At 40.4% G+C, this 20,813-nt stretch overlaps 1 protein-coding gene across 3 annotated transcripts in view; it reads left to right on the top strand.

Annotated features, from left to right (window-relative positions):
- VDAC1 (voltage dependent anion channel 1) overlaps positions 1-19,014 on the top strand; it is a 30,237-nt gene extending 11,223 nt beyond the window's left edge. For all 3 annotated transcript variants that reach the window (XM_081303749.1, XM_081303748.1, XM_081303750.1), the window contains exons 3-9: positions 155-204; positions 983-1,135; positions 1,231-1,283; positions 9,262-9,489; positions 15,918-16,068; positions 17,118-17,175; positions 18,041-19,014. In XM_081303749.1, the coding sequence (XP_081159875.1) occupies positions 155-204; positions 983-1,135; positions 1,231-1,283; positions 9,262-9,489; positions 15,918-16,068; positions 17,118-17,175; positions 18,041-18,132 (785 nt within the window). In that variant the 3' untranslated portion in view covers positions 18,133-19,014. The remainder of the gene's footprint in view (positions 1-154; positions 205-982; positions 1,136-1,230; positions 1,284-9,261; positions 9,490-15,917; positions 16,069-17,117; positions 17,176-18,040) is intronic.
- Positions 19,015-20,813: the final 1,799 nt, after the last annotated feature.

Genomic DNA, 20,813 nt, shown 5'->3' with positions numbered 1-20,813 from the left:
GAGCTCCATGGAGGCCACCAGAAGCAGGGGCTGGGTCCTCAGCCTTCAGGGCCTCCGTGTTCTTCCTTGTAGAAAGCATTTCCAAACAGCTATGAGTGAGGCGCTGCTCTTGGCTTCATTACTTAATCTGTTTACTGTTTTCTTTTTTCTTTAGGCTTTGGATTAATCAAACTCGATTTGAAGACAAAATCTGAGAATGGATTGGTAAGTTATCCAACTCACATGGAACATGGGTATTTATTGTTGATTGGCAGATAGCTACCCTGTGCTGAGTGGCAGAACCAAAAGCTCCTTTTTGGATTGTGTCGGTTTTGAGGTTGTCACTCATTGCATCTGTGTGTAATGGGTGGTCCAGGGAACTATGCCCAAAGGCCCCCCCGTTTAGCAGCTGTTAATACAGGAAATAGCAATGGTTTCACTTGACGCTTCCCTTTCTGTCTCCCTCCCTCCCTTCTTTCCTTCTTATGTTAGGGATCAGACCTAGGGCCTCCAGTGTGCTAGGCAAGCATTGAACCACACTCCCAGACCCTTCCTTGTATTTCTTATTTTAATATCAACCTGTGTTTAATGCCATATAATTCTTTTAGAAACAATCTTAGTAGTCCCTTTTAGATTGTGTGTGTAGTCATGATTGGAAAGAAGATTTGGGTTGAGTTGCTGCCCTTGGCTTCATTACTTAATCTGTCAACTTCAGCCTATTGCTTCTTCTCTGAATGAGGCAGGAGATAGGAGGGAAGGGAGGCCTTCTTGGCCAGACTTAAGAGTAAGAGGGGAGGAAGGAATCTGTCTCCTGACAAAGCATTCCCCCAACTCCTCGAGGTAGCACAGACTCTTTTACGCCTCTGTACATTTTAAAGATCTAATTGAATTGTGAGATTAGCTGTCGCCTGCCCACGCTCCAGGTCTCAACTGTTGCATGATGGCCTGAGTGGTACCAAGGACATGGTGGGCTGCAGGTTGTGACTCTCCCTCTCTTTTGAAGGAATTTACGAGCTCAGGCTCAGCCAACACAGAGACCACCAAAGTGACGGGCAGCCTGGAAACCAAGTACAGGTGGACTGAATATGGCCTGACGTTTACAGAGAAGTGGAACACTGACAACACACTAGGCACTGAGATCACTGTGGAAGATCAGGTAACAGCCCCTGTGAAGAGACGTGGGTTTCATTCATTCACACCTGCCGGCCTGCCCTGTGACTAAACCTGGTGGCACATTTCTTTTTTGTTCAGCTTGCACGTGGACTGAAGCTGACCTTCGATTCATCCTTCTCACCTAACACTGGGTAAGACTCTCATTTCTTCCCTGTGAGGGCTTTCTGTGGTGTTAGGGGCCCTGAAAGCCTTTTGAGACAAAGGTTTTTGAGAACAGGGCTGACGTTACCTATAAGGCAGCCTCCAAGACATAGAGATACAAATTCTTTGGTTTTCATTTGGTTTCAGGACACATCCACATCCATCCAGCACTTTTTAATTTAAAAATGTTTTTTACCCAAACCCAGGTCTTGGTGTACCTGTCCTTGACCTTGTACTCATCTGGGAATCTGAGGGTGCCCAGGCCAGGCTGCTACCCTCCTCCTCACCACAAGGAGCTTCCTTTTTTTTTTTTTTTTTTTTTTTTTTTGAGAGAGTGAGAGAGGGGAGAGAGAGGAGAGAGAGAGAGAGAGAGAGAGAGAGAGAGAGAGAGAGAATTTTTAATATTTATTTTTTAGTTCTCGGCGGACACAACATCTTTGTTGGTATGTGGTGCTGAGGATCGAACCCGGGCCGCACGCATGCCAGGCGAGCGCGCTACCGCTTGAGCCACATCCCCAGCCCCAAGGAGCTTCCTTTTTAATGGAGGATGCAGACTCGTGTTTAGCAATGCTTTTGAATAAGATTCTGTACTATCCTGTACTTCTGGCTGCAGGCTGCAGAATGTCTGCTTCAGTAATGCTGTTTCATGTGGGCAAGCCTGCTGGTAATCGTAAATGGTTAGGGCCACAGGGCAGCAGGTGACATTTGGAAGGAACGGCTAACTGATCAGTGTTGCCAGCCCATTTGTTGGGTGCTAGGGGTCCTTCTCCCACTGAGACCTTTTGGGCTTCACTACAAGAGAGCTCCTGAGGCTGCACTTTCTGTGGTGGGACCCTCTGGTAGGTTTGTTGGTTCTTAATGCATCAAGTTAACTTGCCTCAGCTCCAGAGTGCCTGAGTGGCTAATAGGAACTGTTCTCTTCTGGAATACACACCTGTTCTTCCCACTTAGAATGGTGGGTCCCCTCAACTGGAGGAACGTTGTTTTTTACACTGATGATGGGATCAAAGGCACGTACTGAATTTAAGTTTTTAATTTTTAAGTTGAACAATTTTTTTGGTAACAAGATACATAAAATTCATCATATCCATTGTCTATAGTTCATTGGCGTTATGAATTTCATTTTTTGCCATTCCATGTTATCTTCTTTTTTTCTTTTCTAACAAATGTTTATTCGAAAAAGCATCCACTAATGCCAGATGCTGTGCGAGGTATGGGGTGACCACAAGCAACTAGACTGGCTGACATGATTCTTGTTCTCTGGAAATAAGACCTTCTTTCTTCTTTTTTTTTCTTCTTCTTCTTCCTTTTTTTTTTTTTTTTTTTAATGGTACTAGGGATTAATCCTACCTAGGGGTGTTCTACCACTGAGCTACATTTCCAGCTTTTAAAATTTTGTTTTATTTTTAATTAATTAATTAATTATGTCTTCCTCCTCTTCCTCCTCCTCCTCCTCCTCCTCCTTCTCCTTCTTCTTCTTCTTCTTCTTTTCTCTCTCTCTCTCTCTCTCTCTCTCTCTCTCTGGTACCAGGGATTGAACCCAGGGGTTTTTAACTTCTGAGCTACACCCCCATCCTTTCTATTTTTTTATTTTGAGACAGGGTCTTGCTAAGTTGCTGAGGCTAGCTTTAAACTTGTGATCCTTCTGCCTCAGTCTCCCAAATTGCTTGGATTATAGATGTGTGCCTCTTTGCCTGGTTAAAATTTTATTTTGAGTCAGAGTCTCACTAAATTGCCTGGGCTGGCCTCAAAATTTGTTGTTGTCTTGCTACAGCTTCCTGAGTTGCTAGGATTATAGGTGTGTGCCACCATGCACCACTGAAAATGTTTTTTGTAAGATGGTTTTGGATGATTGGTTAGGAGCTGTTTAACTCTTGTCCCCTTCTCTGCCTTGATTCCTCCTGCCAGGAGCATTGCCTTTTTGCTGGTCCACTTCCCCCAGGCATCATGCCATCATACCAGGGAGCAGTTATCCACAGAGATCCTCTGACAGGATGAGGGGCTGGAGGACAAGACCACATGCCTGAATTTGCTGCCTGGACTTTGCTTGCTGCTCTGAGATAGCACACTTTGGGTTTTTCCATGACCTTTGGGGAGGTCTGCAGAAAAGAGGTTTGTAGCAAGTTTAGAGACTTCTCTGCAGACCTCCCCAAAGGGAGGTTTTTCACACACCCACACGCGTATGTATATATTTACCCACTGTATTGAGTGACTGACTTGGACCATCTAGGTTTGAGTAAGTACACTCTATGATGTTTGCTAAATAATGAAATTGCTCAATGATGCATTTCTCAGAATGTGTCTTTGTCATTAAACAAGCATGACTGTAATGATCAGAAGCAGCAAATTAATGTTGCTGTTGTATTATTAATGGTTGTCCCACTGAGGTTTTCTTTCTGGTCCATGAATCAGGATCCTATGTTGCATTTAGTCCTTTGTCTTCTCTAATATGGGCAATATTCTTATCTTTCTTTGTCTCTCTTGACATTTTGAAGAGCAGCCGATTATCTCATTGAATGTCCTTTAATTTGGATTGGCCTGATGTTTCCTCATGATTAAATTCAGGTTATAAACAGGTGTGATGGCATAGGCCTATAATCCCAGTGACTCAGGATGTTGAGGTAGGAGGCTTGCAAGTTCAAGGACAGTCTTAGTAACTTAGCAAAATCCTCAGCAATTTAGTAAGAACTTGTCTCAAAATAAAAAGGGCTCTGGGTTCAATTGCTGGTACCCAAAACAACAACAACAACAACAAAATTCACATTACACGTTTTTAGCAACCATAGAAGTGATGTTGTGTTGTGTCCTCAGTAGATGCTCTCAGGAAGAATATGTCAGTGTGCCTCATTACTGATGAAAATGACTCTGATCATGGTTAAAGTAGTGTTTGCTAGGTCTCTTTACTGTAAAGCTATTGTTCTTTCTTTTTGTAATTAGTAGGTATCTGATGGGAAGATATTTTAAGACCGCAAACATTCTGTTTCTCATCATTGCTTTGGCACAGATAAAAGCAGCCTTGGGTGATTCTTGCCTGTGACACTTCTGTTTGGAAAATGGTGATTTTTTTCTATTCCTATCATTCCTTCACTTATAATTTGGGATCTATTATAAGGAAGAGCTTTCCCTTGTCCCTCATTTATTTAATTGGTTATTTATGTTAGTAATTTATATTAGTGTGATTCATGAGTATTTATTTTATGGGTTATAACCCATTGTCTCTTTTATTTTGTTGCTCACATTATCTGAGATGTGTCCATTGGGTGCTCCCTCAGGTTGACACCTTGTGCTTTTGACGAACTCCTCTCTTTTTTTTTTTTGAGCTCATCTTTATTTCTGGTTTTAGAAGATGTACATGGTTCATCTTGTATTTGCTCTTACTTGCTATTAACCATTTCTCCAAGGAGACCTGGTTTCTTATATTGGAGAATGGTGTTTAGAAGATAAGGTTGTGGGAACTATGTGTACATTTTCCTGCTGGGTATTTGAGGAAAGTTTTGATGACTCTTGGTGAAGGTTGGAGATGAACATTGGCTTCCAAAGCCACTGAGGGGTGCTGCCTGGAAAGCACCTGGCTCCTGAAGATGCTGACTGTGACCACATCTGAACCAGCACTCATCCTAGAGTATCTGTAACAGATAAAGACTGCTTGCTAACCACAAATCAGAGTCAAGCCTCTCTTGGTGCTTGTCAGATTAGCACCACTGCTTAAATAGCTTTTAAAAAAAACCCCAATGATATTCGAGAATAGAAAGGCTCCACAGCTGTAGTGCACTGTGCTAGAAAGAACAGAAACCTTGGTAGAAGCCTGAGCCACTGTCCCAGCCTTGCTCCTTCTCTTGGGGAGCTTGGGTCACTGGTCAGGATCCCATGAGACGCTGGGTGCCATGGAAACTGGTGTGGGTGGTGCATACATTGGTCAGAAGCTTTGCCATGGACATTAAAACTCTGTGATTGACAGCAGCTTTTTATCTGATGCTCATAAGATGCCCTATTTCTACATTTCGTGGCCTCCTGTTCTCTTACATGTCAGCCTCTTGATAGCTATCTTGTTATCAGTCACCCTGCCCAAACCCAAGTCTTCTTCCTGCAAAGAATAGGCAGACCAGGGTAGGTGGATTTAGAATTTTTCTCATTGAAAGGTAATTTGTTTATTACTCCTCTTTAAAATGTACAGAAACTGAGGGTAGGAAAGAGGGTGGGATGAGATGGACATCAATACCCTAGGTACATTGCAGGAATGGTGTGACTCTACTTCGTGTATAACCAGATAAGTGAAAAATTGTGCTCCAATTGTGTACAATGAATCCAAGTGCATCCTTCTGTCATGTATCACTAACTAGAACAAATAAACAAGTAAAAATAAACAAACAAAATGTACAGAAACAACTTGAACAGAATTGAGGTCCCAGAGTTTCATTGTCATTTCTTTCAAGTGCTGGGGATTGAGCCCAGAGCCTTGTGCATCCTAGGCAGGCACTCTGCCATTGAGCTACATCCCTAGTCCCCCAAGTGTCACTTGGGAAGGGTGTTGGCTTTCTGTTCTCATTGAGAACTTGGATTGTTTCAACTTAAAGTTTTTTTTTTTTAATTATGGAAAATCTCAAATACACAAAATTACACAGAAAAGTATACTAAGCTCTAATCGTTTTCTCATTATTTGCCTTTAATAATTTCCAACCCATGTCATTTTTTATTTAGACAGCCATAAATAACTTCTCCACTCGAAAATTACTTAAGTAAGTAACAGCACGTAATTTCATATGTAAATATTATAGTATGTATCGTTAAATGGTAAGTGTTCTTTCTAAAGAAGTATAACCATTGTCTTGTTATTAATTGAAAAAAGTTAACCAGAATTCCTTTATATTGTCAATACTGGGGATTGAACCCATGGATGCTTTAATACTGAGCTATTATCTCCAGTCCTTTTTTATTTTTTGTGGCTCCAGGAATCAAACCGAGGGCCTCTCACATGCTAGGCAAGTGCTCTACCACTGAGCTACACCCCCAGTGCAGTCCTTTATATTTTGAGACAGGGTCTTACTAAGTTGCCAAGGTTGGCTTCAACAACTTGTCATTCTTCTGCCTCAGCCTCCTGAGTTGCTGGTATTACAGGTGTGTGCAGCCACACCTGGCTATACTGTCAAGTCTTTAGTCTGTTCAAATATTCATGATTTTTGTGACTTTTTTTTAATATTTATTTTTTAGTTATAGGTGGGCACAGTATCTTTATTTTATTATTATTTTATTTTTATGTGGTGCTGAGGATTGAACCCAGTGCCTCACGCATGCTAGGCGAGCGCTCTACCACTGAGTCCCAGCCCCAGTCCCATGACTTTTTTTTAATAGAATCAAAAATTGTCTAGGGCTGGGGTTGTGGCTCAGCAGTAGAGTGCTCACCTTGCATGTGCGAGACCCTGGGTTCGATCCTCAGTACCACATACAAAAATAAACAAGTGAAATAAAGTTGTTGTGTCCAACTACAATTAAAAAATAAATATTTTTAAAAAATTGTGTATGTAAAATTGGGAAAATTGTTTAGATACCTTCTCAGTCTTAATTTTCCAATTTTCTTTTTTTCCTCTTGCCACTTATTATAAGGTGATCATTAGTTCATAGTTACGTATAGACTGGATTTTACTGTGGGGAACCACAATGATTGACCACACCCTTCCAATCCTGATGCCTCAGATTCTGACCAACCACTGCATTCACTGTGGCTTGGGAGGGGTCTAGCTCGGATAGTAAGGGGTCTTCTTTGTGGGGTGTGCCCTAGGGTTGAGTTACACTCACCTGTCCCTTGTAGTCTTGCCTCTTCTGCCCTTTTTTGGATAGAACTTTCTAAGAACAAGAGTCCCCCCAATAAAAGCTCACTTCCGAACGTGTTCCCTCTCTCTCGCCAGCCTCTCGTGACTTTCTCTTGCTCTCCCTTTTGGGGAGCCTGAGCCTGAGGCTGAGAGCAGGGAAGCTGTCCTGAAGCTTGTGTAAAGGTAAACTGTGTCTGTGTTATCTGGTGTCCCTGCAAATTCATACCCGTGATCTTAAGTTCAGATGCCTGTGCTGGTCGGGGGCAGCACCACTTATTATAAGGAGATCAATTTGTTCTATAGTTCATAGTTACATATAGACTGGATTTTACTGTTTGTATCTCTGTAGTATCATTTAACACATTCATTCCCCTACCCCCATTTTTTTTTTTTTTTTGGTGAATTGTTAAGTCTAGAGGCTTTGTCACATTTGGATTCTGTTACGGGGTGCAGGGACTAAAAATAGAGGTAGTGCTGTGTGCTTCTGTTGCCTGTGGGATGCACACATAGGCCCTCTATTTGTATGATGTCAGCGTTATTCATAAGCCTACTTTTATAATTCCTCCTTCATTTATTGGTAGAATACTATAATAAAGAGAAAATTCTCATCAACTATATGGTGACCTTGAGGCATAGTTAGAACAGGAGAGGAATTGACTCCTTTTTTATTTTCAGAGTAATAAGTTGATTCTCTGGTGTTCAGAGATGATAATTTTTTTGTGTCATTATGAATTCGTAGATTAAAACATACTTAATATATTTTAATCTACTGCCAATATTATTATTATTATTATTATTATTTTAGAGTGAGAGAGAGGAGAGGGAGAGAGAGAAAGAGAATTTTTAATATTTATTTTTTAGTATTTGGCGGACACAACATCTTTTGTCTGTATGTGGTGCTGAGGATCGAACCCGGGCCGCACGCATACCAGGCGAGCGCGCTACCGCTTGAGCCACATCCCCAGCCCCCAATATTATTATTTTTTAAAAAAGTTTTCATTAGTGCATGATATTATTTTTACCAAAGCCCTTCCTTCAAAGCCCCTTCATATGAGCTCTTCAGTCTTTTTGCTCAACCCCAGGAATGTTTAATAGCTGTGGTAGCTGGTGCAGGATCACCTTGTATATTTTCTGCCCAGACTTGTAATTGGACATTTCTCAAGGAGCAGTGGTTCCTCAGAGGAGGGAATTTAAAAAATATATATATATATTTTAATATCTTTATTTATTTAGGCTGTGCAGTCCCTGCATTCTAAGCAGATCTGATTTCTCCTGTGGTCTCTGCTGAAAATGCAGATGGCCGCAGAATGGGGCCATTTTATAGCTGAACAACAGAAACAACCAGATGAACATAGTTCCTATTCCTTTGATTCATTCAATCTTTTTTTCCAATGTTTGCTTTTGGTAAAAGACAATATATTTGCTGGTGATATGACCCTTCTTTGGGGTTTCTGGTTCTGGAGGAACAGGCATCAGAGGCACTGAACTGGTCATAGACTCAAATGTGGCACCATTAGCCTGGACCTGGGGTCAGGTGCAGCCAACCAGGACTTCTGGCCCCCATGACTGCTGGGCCCCAGCTTCCACATCAGCACCCAGTTCTCTGAATTATATACACAGCAGGGTCTCACAAACATGTCCTTGAAAGCTATCTTACCTTCGTATTCACTTAGAAGGGATGTAGTATTTGCTTTTATACTTACTGGCTGATCCACAAAGAAGATGACCATCTCCTTAAAACTGCTGTTTAGGTAGCTGCCTTCATGACAGATATATCTTTCCCACAGGTTTGGAAGATAGCAAAGATGCATCTGTTTCATAATTATATAGTAGTGCTCTGCCTAATAAATGCTTGTGTAGGCTGCTCCTTAAGCCTAAGGAGAGGAGAGAAAAGAAAGATTACCGAGTGCTTACTTTTCAGGTCCCTCTGCTGTGCTCTCACTTTGTTACTGTGCCTCTGCAGACTGGAGTCCAGTTGAAGAGAGGCCACATCCTGTCCAATGTGACCAGTAGCTGCTTACCAAAGACCTGAGGCCCTGACTTCATCTCCACCCCCTCTACCCCATTTAAACTGGGATTAAAAAAAGAAATTTGCATTCCTTGGCATGATGATACCAAGGTGAGTTAGCTTCTGATTGTAATTTAATTTCTTTTCCTTCAGGAAAAAAAATGCTAAAATCAAGACAGGGTACAAGCGGGAGCACATCAACCTGGGTTGCGACGTGGACTTTGACATTGCTGGGCCTTCAATCCGGGGCGCTCTGGTGCTGGGTTATGAGGGCTGGCTGGCTGGCTACCAGATGAATTTCGAGACCGCAAAGTCCCGAGTGACCCAGAGCAACTTTGCAGTTGGCTACAAGACTGACGAATTCCAGCTTCACACTAATGTGTAAGTGTGCACGTGCAGAGTTTGAGTGTGTCTCACAGGGGGGTGATTTTCATTTTTTTTTTCCCTAAACACAATTTCTTTTCTTTTCTTGTACTAGGGGTTGAACCCAGGAGTGCTTAACCACAGAGCCATCTCCCCAGCCCTTTTTATATTTTATTTAGAGATAGAACCTTGCTAAATTGCTTAGGGCCTCACTAAGTTGCTGAGGCTGGCTTTGAACTCCTGTCTTAGCCTCCAAGCTACTGGGATTGTACAGGTGTGTGCCACTGTGCTTGGTCTAAGTGAAATTTAAAAAAAAAAATTATTTTAGTTATAGATGGATAGAGTATCTTTATTTTGTTTATTTATGTTGTGCTGAGGATCAAACCCAGTCCCTCTTCCACTGAGTCACAACCCCAGTCCTCTAAGTGCAATTTTTAATCACTATAATGAGTGTTTGTTGGCATCAGATGAATCAAATGGCCTCTTGGCATTTTTTCTGTTTCCCACCCATCCGTTTCCTAAAGTGTCTTAGTTTCTGTTCTGTGAACAGCAAATACTGCCACTGGTACCCAGGATGACTGATTGGTTATAACAAGACATGGTGTCAGTCCAGGAGGTGTCCCTTCCCTGCAGCGTTCTGGACCCTGGAGGTCCTTTCAGTTTTAGTTAACAAAATGGGGGTACAGGATAGGGAAGATGAAGCTCTCTTGCTTGCATAAGCCTGAGGATCAGCTTTCATGCTTAGTGGAATATACACATGGTAGATAGATTAGGAGGTGATTATCTCAGTGAAGTACAAAGGTCTTCTCTGCATTTTTTTTTTTTTTTTTTTGGAGGGGTACCGGAGATTGAACCTGCCCCAGAGGGTGTTTTAACACTGAGCTACATATTTATTCTTTTTATTTGATTTTGAGATGGGTCTTGCTAAGGCTGGTGTTGAACTTGTGACTCTCCTGCCTCAGCCTCCCCAGTAGTTGAGTAGGAAGCATGCAAACCACTGTGCCAAGGATGGTGGAGCATTTAAGTTTATTAATTAAGGACAGTGTGAGGAAGGGAAGAAAGGATTAAGCTTAGTGTTGAGAGAGCTCCTTATAATTAGACTTGAGAGTTGAAATAGAGTCATGATTTAGGTTAAAGCAAACAAAGATTTTTGTTTTTTTAAAGATAGAAGAGGGAGAGGGGGAGAGAGAGAGAGAGAGAGAGAGAGAGAGAGAGAGAGAGAGAGAGAATTTTTTAGTATTTATTTTTCAGTTTTTGGTGGACACAACATCTTTATTTTTTTAAAAATTTTTATGTGGTGCTGAGGATTGAACCCAGCGCCCCGCGCATGCCAGGTGAGCACGTTACCGCTTGAGCCACATCCCCAGCCCCAAACAAAGATTATAATCATAAAAATATTTTTTTATTAGTTCCAATGAGGAATGAACCTGTGGTACTAGATGAGTACAGCTCTACCAAGTTTCTTTCTTTCCACTAGAGGTCACTACAGAAGTTTAAGAAGTCACTTCTTAAACTTAAGACCAATTAAGTAGCATTAATGTATAAAATAATATTATTTATTTATAGAGAACTTTTTATCATTAGTTTAAAATTTGAAAATTTGAGTCTTTTTTTTTTTGGCACCAGGAATTGAACCCAAGTGAGCTTTATCACCGAGTCACATCCCCAACCCTTTTTATGTTTTATTTGGAGACAGGGTCTTGCTAAGTTGCTTAAGGCCTTGTTAAGTGGCTGAAGCTGGCTTTGAACTTGGGGTCCTCCTGTCTCAGCATCCTGAGTCGCTGGGATTACAGTTGTACTCCACTATGCCCAACTAAAAATTTGAGTCTTTTAAAACTAAAAAGTCAGAGGAAAAACTAATAGAGGCAGTTCTGGGATGGCCAGGGAGGTGAGGAGGTGTGATACAAAGGGGCAGCACCAGAGAATTTGGCGATGGAATTACTTTGTGTCCCTATTGCTGTGATAGCTGCACAAATCTGTATGTGTTGAAAGTCATAGAAATGTGCATCAACACAGGTTGATTCCTTTTTTAAAAAATTGTCCCACTGGGGATTGAACCCTCGACTATTCTACCACTGAGCTCCATCCCCATCCCTTTTTAAAATTTTGGGACAGGGTCTCACTAAGTTGCCAAGGGTGGTCTTGAACTTGTGATCCTCCTTCTTCAGCCTCCCAGAGAGTAGCTGGGATGGGAGGTGTGTACCAACATGCCAGGCTGTTTTTTTTTTTTTTAATTAAAAAAAGTGACATACAAAAAATAAAAGTCATAGGAAAAATATTAAGGCATTAGAAATGTTTTTAAATTCAGAATTCTGGCTAGAATGGTAAGTGCTTCCTCAGTTTGGAACTGGGAGTTGGTACCAGTTCTAGGAGGAACAATGGCTATTGGACGTTACCCTCATACCTGAACTTTGGTATTTTCAAGAAGGAACAAGTCGACAGAGTTTAGTTTTGTCACTGGCATGGAGGTAGCTGGCCCAGCTTCTCGGGGCTGCCCTGGTGTTGCTGGAGGTCAGATGTGGAACAGACTTTCTTTGTGCTTCCCGTAAGTAAATGTGAACACGGAGTTCCCTCTGCTTAATGTTTTAAAAGCTAAGTGTAGGAAAGCAATATTGTAGACCCAGTTTTAAAATATTCTGGAAACTATGCCTTTTTTTAAAAAAAACACATTTATGCCCAAGAAATTTCCCTATTTGAATATCATACTAAAGCCATTAGAAACTCTATTACTTTCAACAGGCTGCCATTCTGTAGCATGCTTGAGCTTTTGAGGAAGACAGAGTTCCCAGAGAATTTGTGCCTGGGCGCTCTCTGTACTTGCTGGAAGCATAGGGTCTGGCTGAGTTTCGGGGGGAAACGTAAAGACTTTAGAAGCATTTAGTGCGCATCTACTTCAGGGAGAGGGTATGGTGAAGAGCAAAGTGGAATGAAACAGCAAGAATTTGTAGTACTTAAGCCCTTTGCTGGTCCATCTCACCCATGCCCTTTCCACCAGAAGTATTTAAAGTGATGAGGCAGAACTTTGACATTGATTTTATGTTAAAAATGTTTGAGAGTGTTCAGTCAAACTTGAAGACCAGTTGATGCTTGGAGGATGCTTATCCCCACCCCCTGTTTAAAATTACAGCATTAGCAGGCCTAGTGGTGCATGCCTGTAATCCCAGTGGCTCTGGAGGCTCAGGCAAGGAGGATTGTGAGTTCAAAACCAGCCTCAGCAACTTGGTGAGGCCTTAAGCAACTTAGAACTTGTCTCTAAATAAAATATAAGAAGGATTAGGGATGTGGCTCAGTAGTTAAGCATCCCTGGGTTTAATCTCCTAAACACACACACACACACACACACACAAAAAAAAAAAAAAAAAAAAATTACACCATTAAATATTTTCTTAAATTTTACTCAAAGGAGTCTGAGCCCATATTTATGAAATCAAACGTACAGAGGTGCTTAGGAAAAGCAGTGGTTCCAGCCTGTCTCCACCTGCTTGCAGTGACTACTTGAACAGTTTATGTTTTCTATGGTTTCTGCTGTAGAAAGGATGCTTCTGACTGGGCCCTGGTATGTACTGTGCATATAAACAATAATCCAAAAGCAGTAATGATAGACAGTGTGCAGACCCCAGGTTGACTGAGAAGGAAAAATGGACCTTCAGCTCTTCATGTACATTTTATGGATGGCAGTGACCACACAACCATATGCATGCTGTTCTGCAAGTTCTCTGGGTGGGGCAGACTTCCCAGTCAAAGAACTTGAGCAGTGCCCCCAAAAAGGAGGAGGAGGAGGATCTGAATGACTTGGGATGGGGATAGGGAGGGATTTCCAGTACAGTATGTTTGGAAAAGAGGAGAGAGTTTGGCCAGGTGGGATTTCATTTAGAATATTTTTGTGAGATAGAAACATTTTTTTTTTTTTTTTTTTTTAGTAAGAGAGGAGAGAGTGAGAGAGAGAGAATTTTTAATATTTATTTCTTCTCGGCGGACACAACATCTTTGTTGGTATGTGGTGCTGAGGATCGAACCCGGGCCGCACGCATGCCAGGCGAGCGCGCTACCGCTTGAGCCACATCCCCAGCCCAAGATAGAAACATTTTGTAACATAGCAAGAAACTCCCTTTCAAATCCTGTAGGGCTTTGGATATTGCAGCACTGGGAGGGGGTACCCGGGATTGAACCCAGAGTGTTTAATCACTGAGGCACATCCCCAGCCGTTTTTTCTTTTTTAAATATTTAAATATTTTCTTTAGAGAAAATATTTAGAGTTGCTAAGTGCCTCGCTAATCTGCTGAGGCTAGCTTTGAACACTTGATCCTCCTGCATCAGCCTCCTGAGCCTCTGGGATTATAGAGTGTGCACTACTGCCCCAGCAAATTTTGTTTTCTTTGATAATTTGGAATTCTGTTGGTCATTCATCAAATTTGTGAATAATATCTGGTAATTTTCTAAACTACTAATATATATCAGCCTTAAGATGCTGATTCATTTGAATTTTCTTATAATATTGAATTCTGCAAGTTCACTATTAAAACTATTTGTTGTGTGATGTGAATTTATTATACATCTAAAAGTTAGGTAAAATTTGATTTTTGGGGGCTGGGATGTAGCTCACAGGTAGAGAGCTTGCCTAGCTTGTAAAAGGTTCTAAGTTCAATTCCCCAGAACACCCCAAACAAATAAACAAATCCATAAAATTACAAGACAAACAACATACTGGGAAAAAAAAAAACTCTTGTTTAAATTTTTTTTTTTGATTTTTGTTTTGTTGATACTAAAATTTATATAACAAATGAAGTTTGAAACTTAAAAAAACCTAAATGATAAAAAGTCAAGATAGTTAACTATCATCGATAGGTCTGTAACCATCATCAGAAACTTTACATTTAAGAACCAAGCTGTTTAAGAGTCTGTCAGTCAGATGCTATCCATTAAACTGCCTTCTATAATCCATAATCCTTTTACTTTCTTTAAAAAATATTTTAAGTTGTAGATGGACACAATAACTTTATTTTATTTATTTATTTTTATGTGGTGGTAAGGATCAAACTTAGTGCCTTACACGAGCTAGGCAAGCATTGTACCACTGAGCCACAACTCCTGCTCAAACCTTTACATTTTTTAACTCAAAGACAAATATGTAAGATTTATTAACTTTTTTATTTTCCAAAAGTTCTCAGAATGATCAGAATCATCCTACATGGAAAAAAACCACAGTTGGGTAATCTATTTTCCACAAATGAACCCCTGCTTATATTGAGAGGTAGCAATCAATGACTGAATGGACATCTGTGGTGTCCTACTCACAAACGTTCCCTCTTCACATAAAGAGCATAAACAAAGAGGGGTCAAAGAGTCCACCTTTCATTGATTCATTGACTTCTGGTGTTTGTGTAGCATGTTAAATGCATGATTTCAGTTTAATAACAACAAAATAACCAATATTTAGTCTGAAAAGTAATTATGTTCCCCATATCAGATATTGGCAACTTCTAACACAATCTCTAGGAATAATTCAAAGTCCTGAATCATGTTTAGAAAAACATTTTTAGCAATCTGTGCAGGATTTAGTCCCATTTCATCATTGGTGATATTTGTGCTGTTGCTGCAGGAACTTTAAATTCTGCTGCTGCAATTTGTGTGTGTGTGTGTGTGTGTGTGTGTGTGTGTGTGTACCAGGGATTGAATTCAGGTACCCTTGACCACTGAGCCATATTTCCAGCCCTATTTTGTATTTTATTTAGAAACAGGGTCTCACGCCATTGCTGAGGCTGGCTTTGAACTTGCAGTCCTCCTGCCTTAGCCTCCCGAACCTCTGGGATTACAGGCATGTACCATCGCACCCTGCTTCTGCTGCTGCAACTTTTAAGACTGCTGTGAAAGGATCATTCTCAGAAACACTGAGAACTTTGTACAACAGGGGCAGTTCTGATGTCAGCATGATCTTAAAGGAAACCTTTGACATGGTGGAACAGGTCTGAACAGATACCAGACACCAACTTGGCCATATAGCCCCACTCCCTCTGCAGTGAGGAAATGTTTCTTCCTGTCCCGTTTTTATGATAGAATCATTTATAAAAGTAATGACAAGAGCAACAGAAAAAATAAATCACTCAATCCCAGTGTCCTTGTTGTTGCTTCTATTTTAAAGAACATTTGGAAGCAAACTTCAGGTTCTTGACAGCTCTAGTAGTTGACTGGACTGCCTTTGGGTGTTCCCAGTGACGGTTGAAATAGCTCCTACTTTCTGAGCTTTCCTGACTCTGGTATGTTTCCCATTCTTATTAGGCTTATTATAATTTAATACCTGTTTTTTGAAATTTGGTGATCTTCTCCATACCAGTGATGGATTCTGTGCATTTCCAGCATCCCTGCTTTCTGGTTGATAAGGGGCAGCTCTGCATGGACTCTTGCCCATTCTCTGGGCAGCTTGGCATCTGTGTTGTACTTATTTGCAGGAATGACGGGACAGAGTTTGGTGGCTCCATTTATCAGAAGGTGAACAAGAAATTGGAGACGGCTGTCAATCTCGCCTGGACAGCAGGAAACAGTAACACTCGCTTTGGAATAGCAGCAAAGTATCAGATTGACCCTGATGCCTGCTTTTCGGTGGGTACCTGTGGAATCCCACAACTCCCAAGAATGTTGGCGTTTTGTACTTCCACTTAGAGATTTTCTCACTGTGAAAAGAGTTCCACATGAGTATAATTATAATAGCAATTGTGCTTACTATGGATGCGAGGCATTGTATGGAACCTTTTACCTGTGAATTATTGCATTTAATTCCAGTTAAGATAGATACTGACTTGCTTTTTTAAAGTCATCTCTGTTTTTACAAATGAGGAACTTAGAGAAGCTGATTAAGTTGCTCAAAGGCACTCCAGCAGGAAAGAACTGAATTTGACCAGACAGCCTCGCTATGAGCTTCTTCCTTTAACCAGTTCCTGTTCCGTAACACAAACTGTAAAAGGGGGCACCCTTTTACAGTTTGTGTTATGGAACAGGAACCGGTAGGGCTTTAAATGTTTATTTTCACTCTCATTTTCCATTCTTGTTTTTAGTTCTTGCAGTGCACATTAAGAAATCAGTGGTCAGTTGGTGTCTTTTTGGCTTTGCTCTTGAGTCCTTGAATTGGTGCACAGTGTTTGCAGTAAATTCTGTTGGGCTCATTTCTGTGGTCATGGGGCATTGTAGGCTCTACTCATTTTGGGGTGGAATGAGGAAGTTTCATGTTGCAGAATGGTTTCCGCTGGTTTGTATAATTTACAGACAGTCCATTTAAAATCTCCTGAACAGGGAATTGAATTTGGCTCTCTTAACATTAGGCACATTAGGGAGAAAGGGCCTCATTGTTTGGAAGTTATGAACAAAAAGAAAGAGTTGTAAGGGACAAAGCCTGCCAACAGCCTTCATTCTTTCTGCTTTGTTCTTATGAAGAATGCTAGAGTTCTTAACAATTCAAGCAGGAAGACACATTACCTACATTTGAGATATTTCATATTTAATTTAATTAATCCTGTAAATGAGGCAGTTATGAAAAAAGATGATTTGATTCTGATGCCCTGAGTTGGTTGAATAAAAATCTCTAATTACCCATTTTGAAGGTGGAAGTATGAAACACTTAGCTTTTCACGTGCTCGTATCTTTTTTCTATCTAGGCCAAAGTGAACAACTCCAGCCTGATTGGTTTAGGATATACTCAGACCCTAAAGCCAGGTATGTGTTGCTTGTGGGTGATGTCAGTTCTCAGTCTTAAGAAAATTGTGATGCTAGCTTGTTGATTTATGCTGTGGCTTATAAAATGCCTATATAGGACATTATAAAAGTGTGTGTATAAAGTTTTATGATTAAATGTTTATAAAGGAACTGCAAATTTAAAACATTTGGAGAATTTGAAAAATAGTAGTCAGAGGAAAAAAGGCTGAGATTAACATATGTTACAATTTTGGTTACTTTCTTCCATCTTTTTTTCCAGTGTATATAAATAATGATACTTATTTCCAGTGTATATAAATAATGATACTAGCCTATAAATCATTCCTATTGTAGAAAGAGAAACAGGAAAAGTGGTTTGCAGGTTGTCTTCTGTATAGTCTGCTAGATGTGTGAGAGCTCTAGGAGATAATTCCACCTTTCAATCTGGGAAGGCTAGGTTTATATGATGTTAGAATCAAGTTACTCCTGGGAAAATCAGCCCTTTAGATCAAAGATTACAAGCTACTCTTGGGAAAATCACTTGGGGGGTGTGTGCGTGCTCATGTATATATGCATGCTATACATGTATGCATGCTGTGGAGGTGAGTGTAAGACTTCGGGACTGATTTGTGTTGGGATTCCCTTTCAAGGCACCGTTGCTGAAGAAGCCTACTGTGCAGTAACTGCAGTAGATAGACTACTTGTAGCTGGGGGATGGTGAGAGGAGAAGGAAGTAGAGTTCCAGGGTAGATTTAGACAGGCCTTCTGGTCTGTGGAATAATGGTAATTTTGTTGTATAAGCTCACTGTAGTATATAGATTCTGAATTTGGTGTTAACCTTTCTTCCCTTTTCTTTCTTCTGTCCTTTCTCCTTTTCCTGCTTCAGGTATCAAACTGACACTGTCAGCTCTGCTGGATGGCAAGAATGTCAATGCTGGTGGCCACAAGCTTGGTCTAGGACTGGAATTTCAAGCATAAATGAATACTGTACAATCATTAATTTTAAACTATTTTGCAGCATAGTTACCTTCAGAATTTAGTGTACCTTTTAATGTTGTATGTCTGGGATGCAAGAATTGCTAAAAATCATGTTAGACCTCCAGGTGAAAGAGGATTCAGCTTTAAAGTGTTACCATTTCAGAGGTACAGAAGAAATCGAGTCCAAAAAAAGGTCCTTTCAGCTGTAGACTTGTGTGTGTGTGTGAGGGACTTGGTGACCCCTCTAGAGATGCCAGGTTTACTTTTTTTTTTTAATCTAGAAATGGCTGCAAATGGAAGATGATAATGTATAGGCACTTTGTAAATCTGTATTGAGTAAATGAATGGAATTGTGACTTCCTGAAAATCAAACCTTGGTTTCCTAACCCTAATTGATGAGGAGCTCATTGCTTGGTGGTGTGTACAAACTCATCTGAAAGGGACTTTTTTAGACAGACCTTCATAACCTTTTTCCATTCTAGCCCATCGTCACCTCTTTTACACCAAAAGTAGTCTGCAGGGTGTGGTCACTGTTTCTTTTTCGTGCCATTTTGGAGTGGAGAGGGTGGACATGATGAAGCCAATAATTCAGGACTTAATTCCTTTTTGTGTTGTGGTTTTCTTGCCCTTGCACCAGTGTCTGAAATAGCTTCCAGGAGCTCCAGCTATAGGCTGGGAAGAGTCTGCGTGATTGTAATCACACAGTGACAACACTAGGAATCTAAATTGGACTTCTGTTATATTCTCACCACTCAATTTATTTTTTAGCAGTTTAATGGGTACATTTTAGAGTCTTCCATTTTGTGTGGAATTAGATCCTCCCCTTCAAATGCTGTAATTAACAACACTTAAAATAAAACTTGAATAAAATATTGAAACCTCCTCCTCCTCCTATTGTCCTTATTAACAAAAATGTATATGAGGGGCTGGGGATGTGGCTCAAGCAGTAGCGCGCTCGCCTGGCATGCGTGTGGCCCGGGTTCGATCCTCAGCACCACATACCAACAAAGATGTGTCCGCCGAGAACTAAAAAATAAATATTAAAAAAATTCTCTCTCTCTCTCTCTCCTCTCTCACTCTCTCTTTAAAAAAAAAATTCTATCTATCTTTAAAAAAAAAAAAAATATATATATATATATATATATATATATATGAATGAAGAGGGCACTTGTTTAGATTTGTTCTTTGTTTCCTTGCTCTGTACTGTGTGTGTGTGTATGTTTTATTAGTTTTCTCTTGCTATATAACTATGGACTTAACAGCTTAAAAGAACACTCATTTCTGTCACAGTCTGCAGATCAGAAGAACCCTGGCACACCTACCTGGGCTCTCTGCTAAGATTCTCACAGTGTTAACCAGGCTATGTTCTCATCCCAGCAAGAGGCTTGTGGTCCTTCTAAACCTACATAGATGTGGTAGATTCAGTTATTTTTGCTTGTAGGATAGAGGTCTGAATTTCCTTGATGGCTGTCAGCTTGGGTTCACCCTCAGTACTTAGAGGTTACCAGCATACCTTACCACATGGTCCCCTTCGTCTCCAATGCCAGGGGAAAAAAAAAACCCCAAAACTCTCATGTCATATTCATCTTACACTTCAAATCTCTTCCAGGAGATCCCCATCCCTTTCAAGGTGTTAGTGGATTAGGTTAGGCCCACTGAGAGTAATGTTTTCATAAATTTAACTGTGGGGTAAAGTAACCTAAGCATAGATAAAATACCATCATATCCACAGATTTTTCCCTGTGGGTCATGGAGGCATTCATTTTGGAATTTTTCCATATATTTGTGTGTGTGTATGTGTGTGTGTGTGTGTGTGTGTGTGTGTGTATAACTTTATTATGATGGATAATTCACACAAAAAAGTGTAATGAACTATCCAACTTCAGCAAATACGAACATTTTCCCCACTGTTTTTTTAAGCAGACTTTTTTTTTTGTTGTTTAATAGTGACATTCAAAACAGGTATCAGATTTATTTTTAACATTTTGTGTAACTGATTACACAGAACTGTGGGCCTTAGTGTTTGTCATACTATCTTCATCAGGTTTACAAGGACTTACAACTTGTTCCTAAGTAAATGTTTAGAATTTTTCCAGAGATTCTGGTAAACAGGTTGCTGAGTGTATCCGGACAGGTGCCAAGTATAGTATTAAATATTTTGAAGTGTATAACTGCCCCCAATATGAGGGAACATTTTGCTCACTAATTACTTAATAAGTGTCTGCCTATTTTGTATGCTGTGCATTGGAATATCCTATGCAAAAATGAAAATGTCTTGAGTATATAATATTAGTTAAGAGAACTGGAAACAATCTGTTATGAAGACAAATGAACAAAGTGGACAAAGGTTCAGAGGATTGAGGTGTGTTTATTACAGGAAAAAATCCTATTTAAATCTGAAGCAATTTCCAAACAAGCAAGAGCTAGGATTGAGAGGTTTAATTGTTAAACTGTTTTCTTAAAAAAAAAAAACACAAAACAACAAAAACTTCATTTATTTATTTTTGCAGTACTGGGGTTTCCATTCAGGGGCTTGAGCATGTTAGACAAAAGATCTATTGAGTTACACCTCAGGGCACCCCCCCCCCCCCCCCCGCAATTTTTTGGTACTGGGGACTGAACTCAGGGGCACTCAACTAGGAGCCACATCCCTAGTCCTATTGTGCATTTTATTTAGAGAC

The sequence above is a fragment of the Spermophilus citellus genome, assembly GCF_964194105.1.
Source record: "Spermophilus citellus genome assembly, chromosome: 1".
NCBI classification, from domain to species: domain Eukaryota; kingdom Metazoa; phylum Chordata; class Mammalia; order Rodentia; family Sciuridae; genus Spermophilus; species Spermophilus citellus.
The sequence above is the reverse complement of the archived record's forward strand: the minus strand, read 5'-3'. Positions and strand labels throughout refer to the sequence as shown.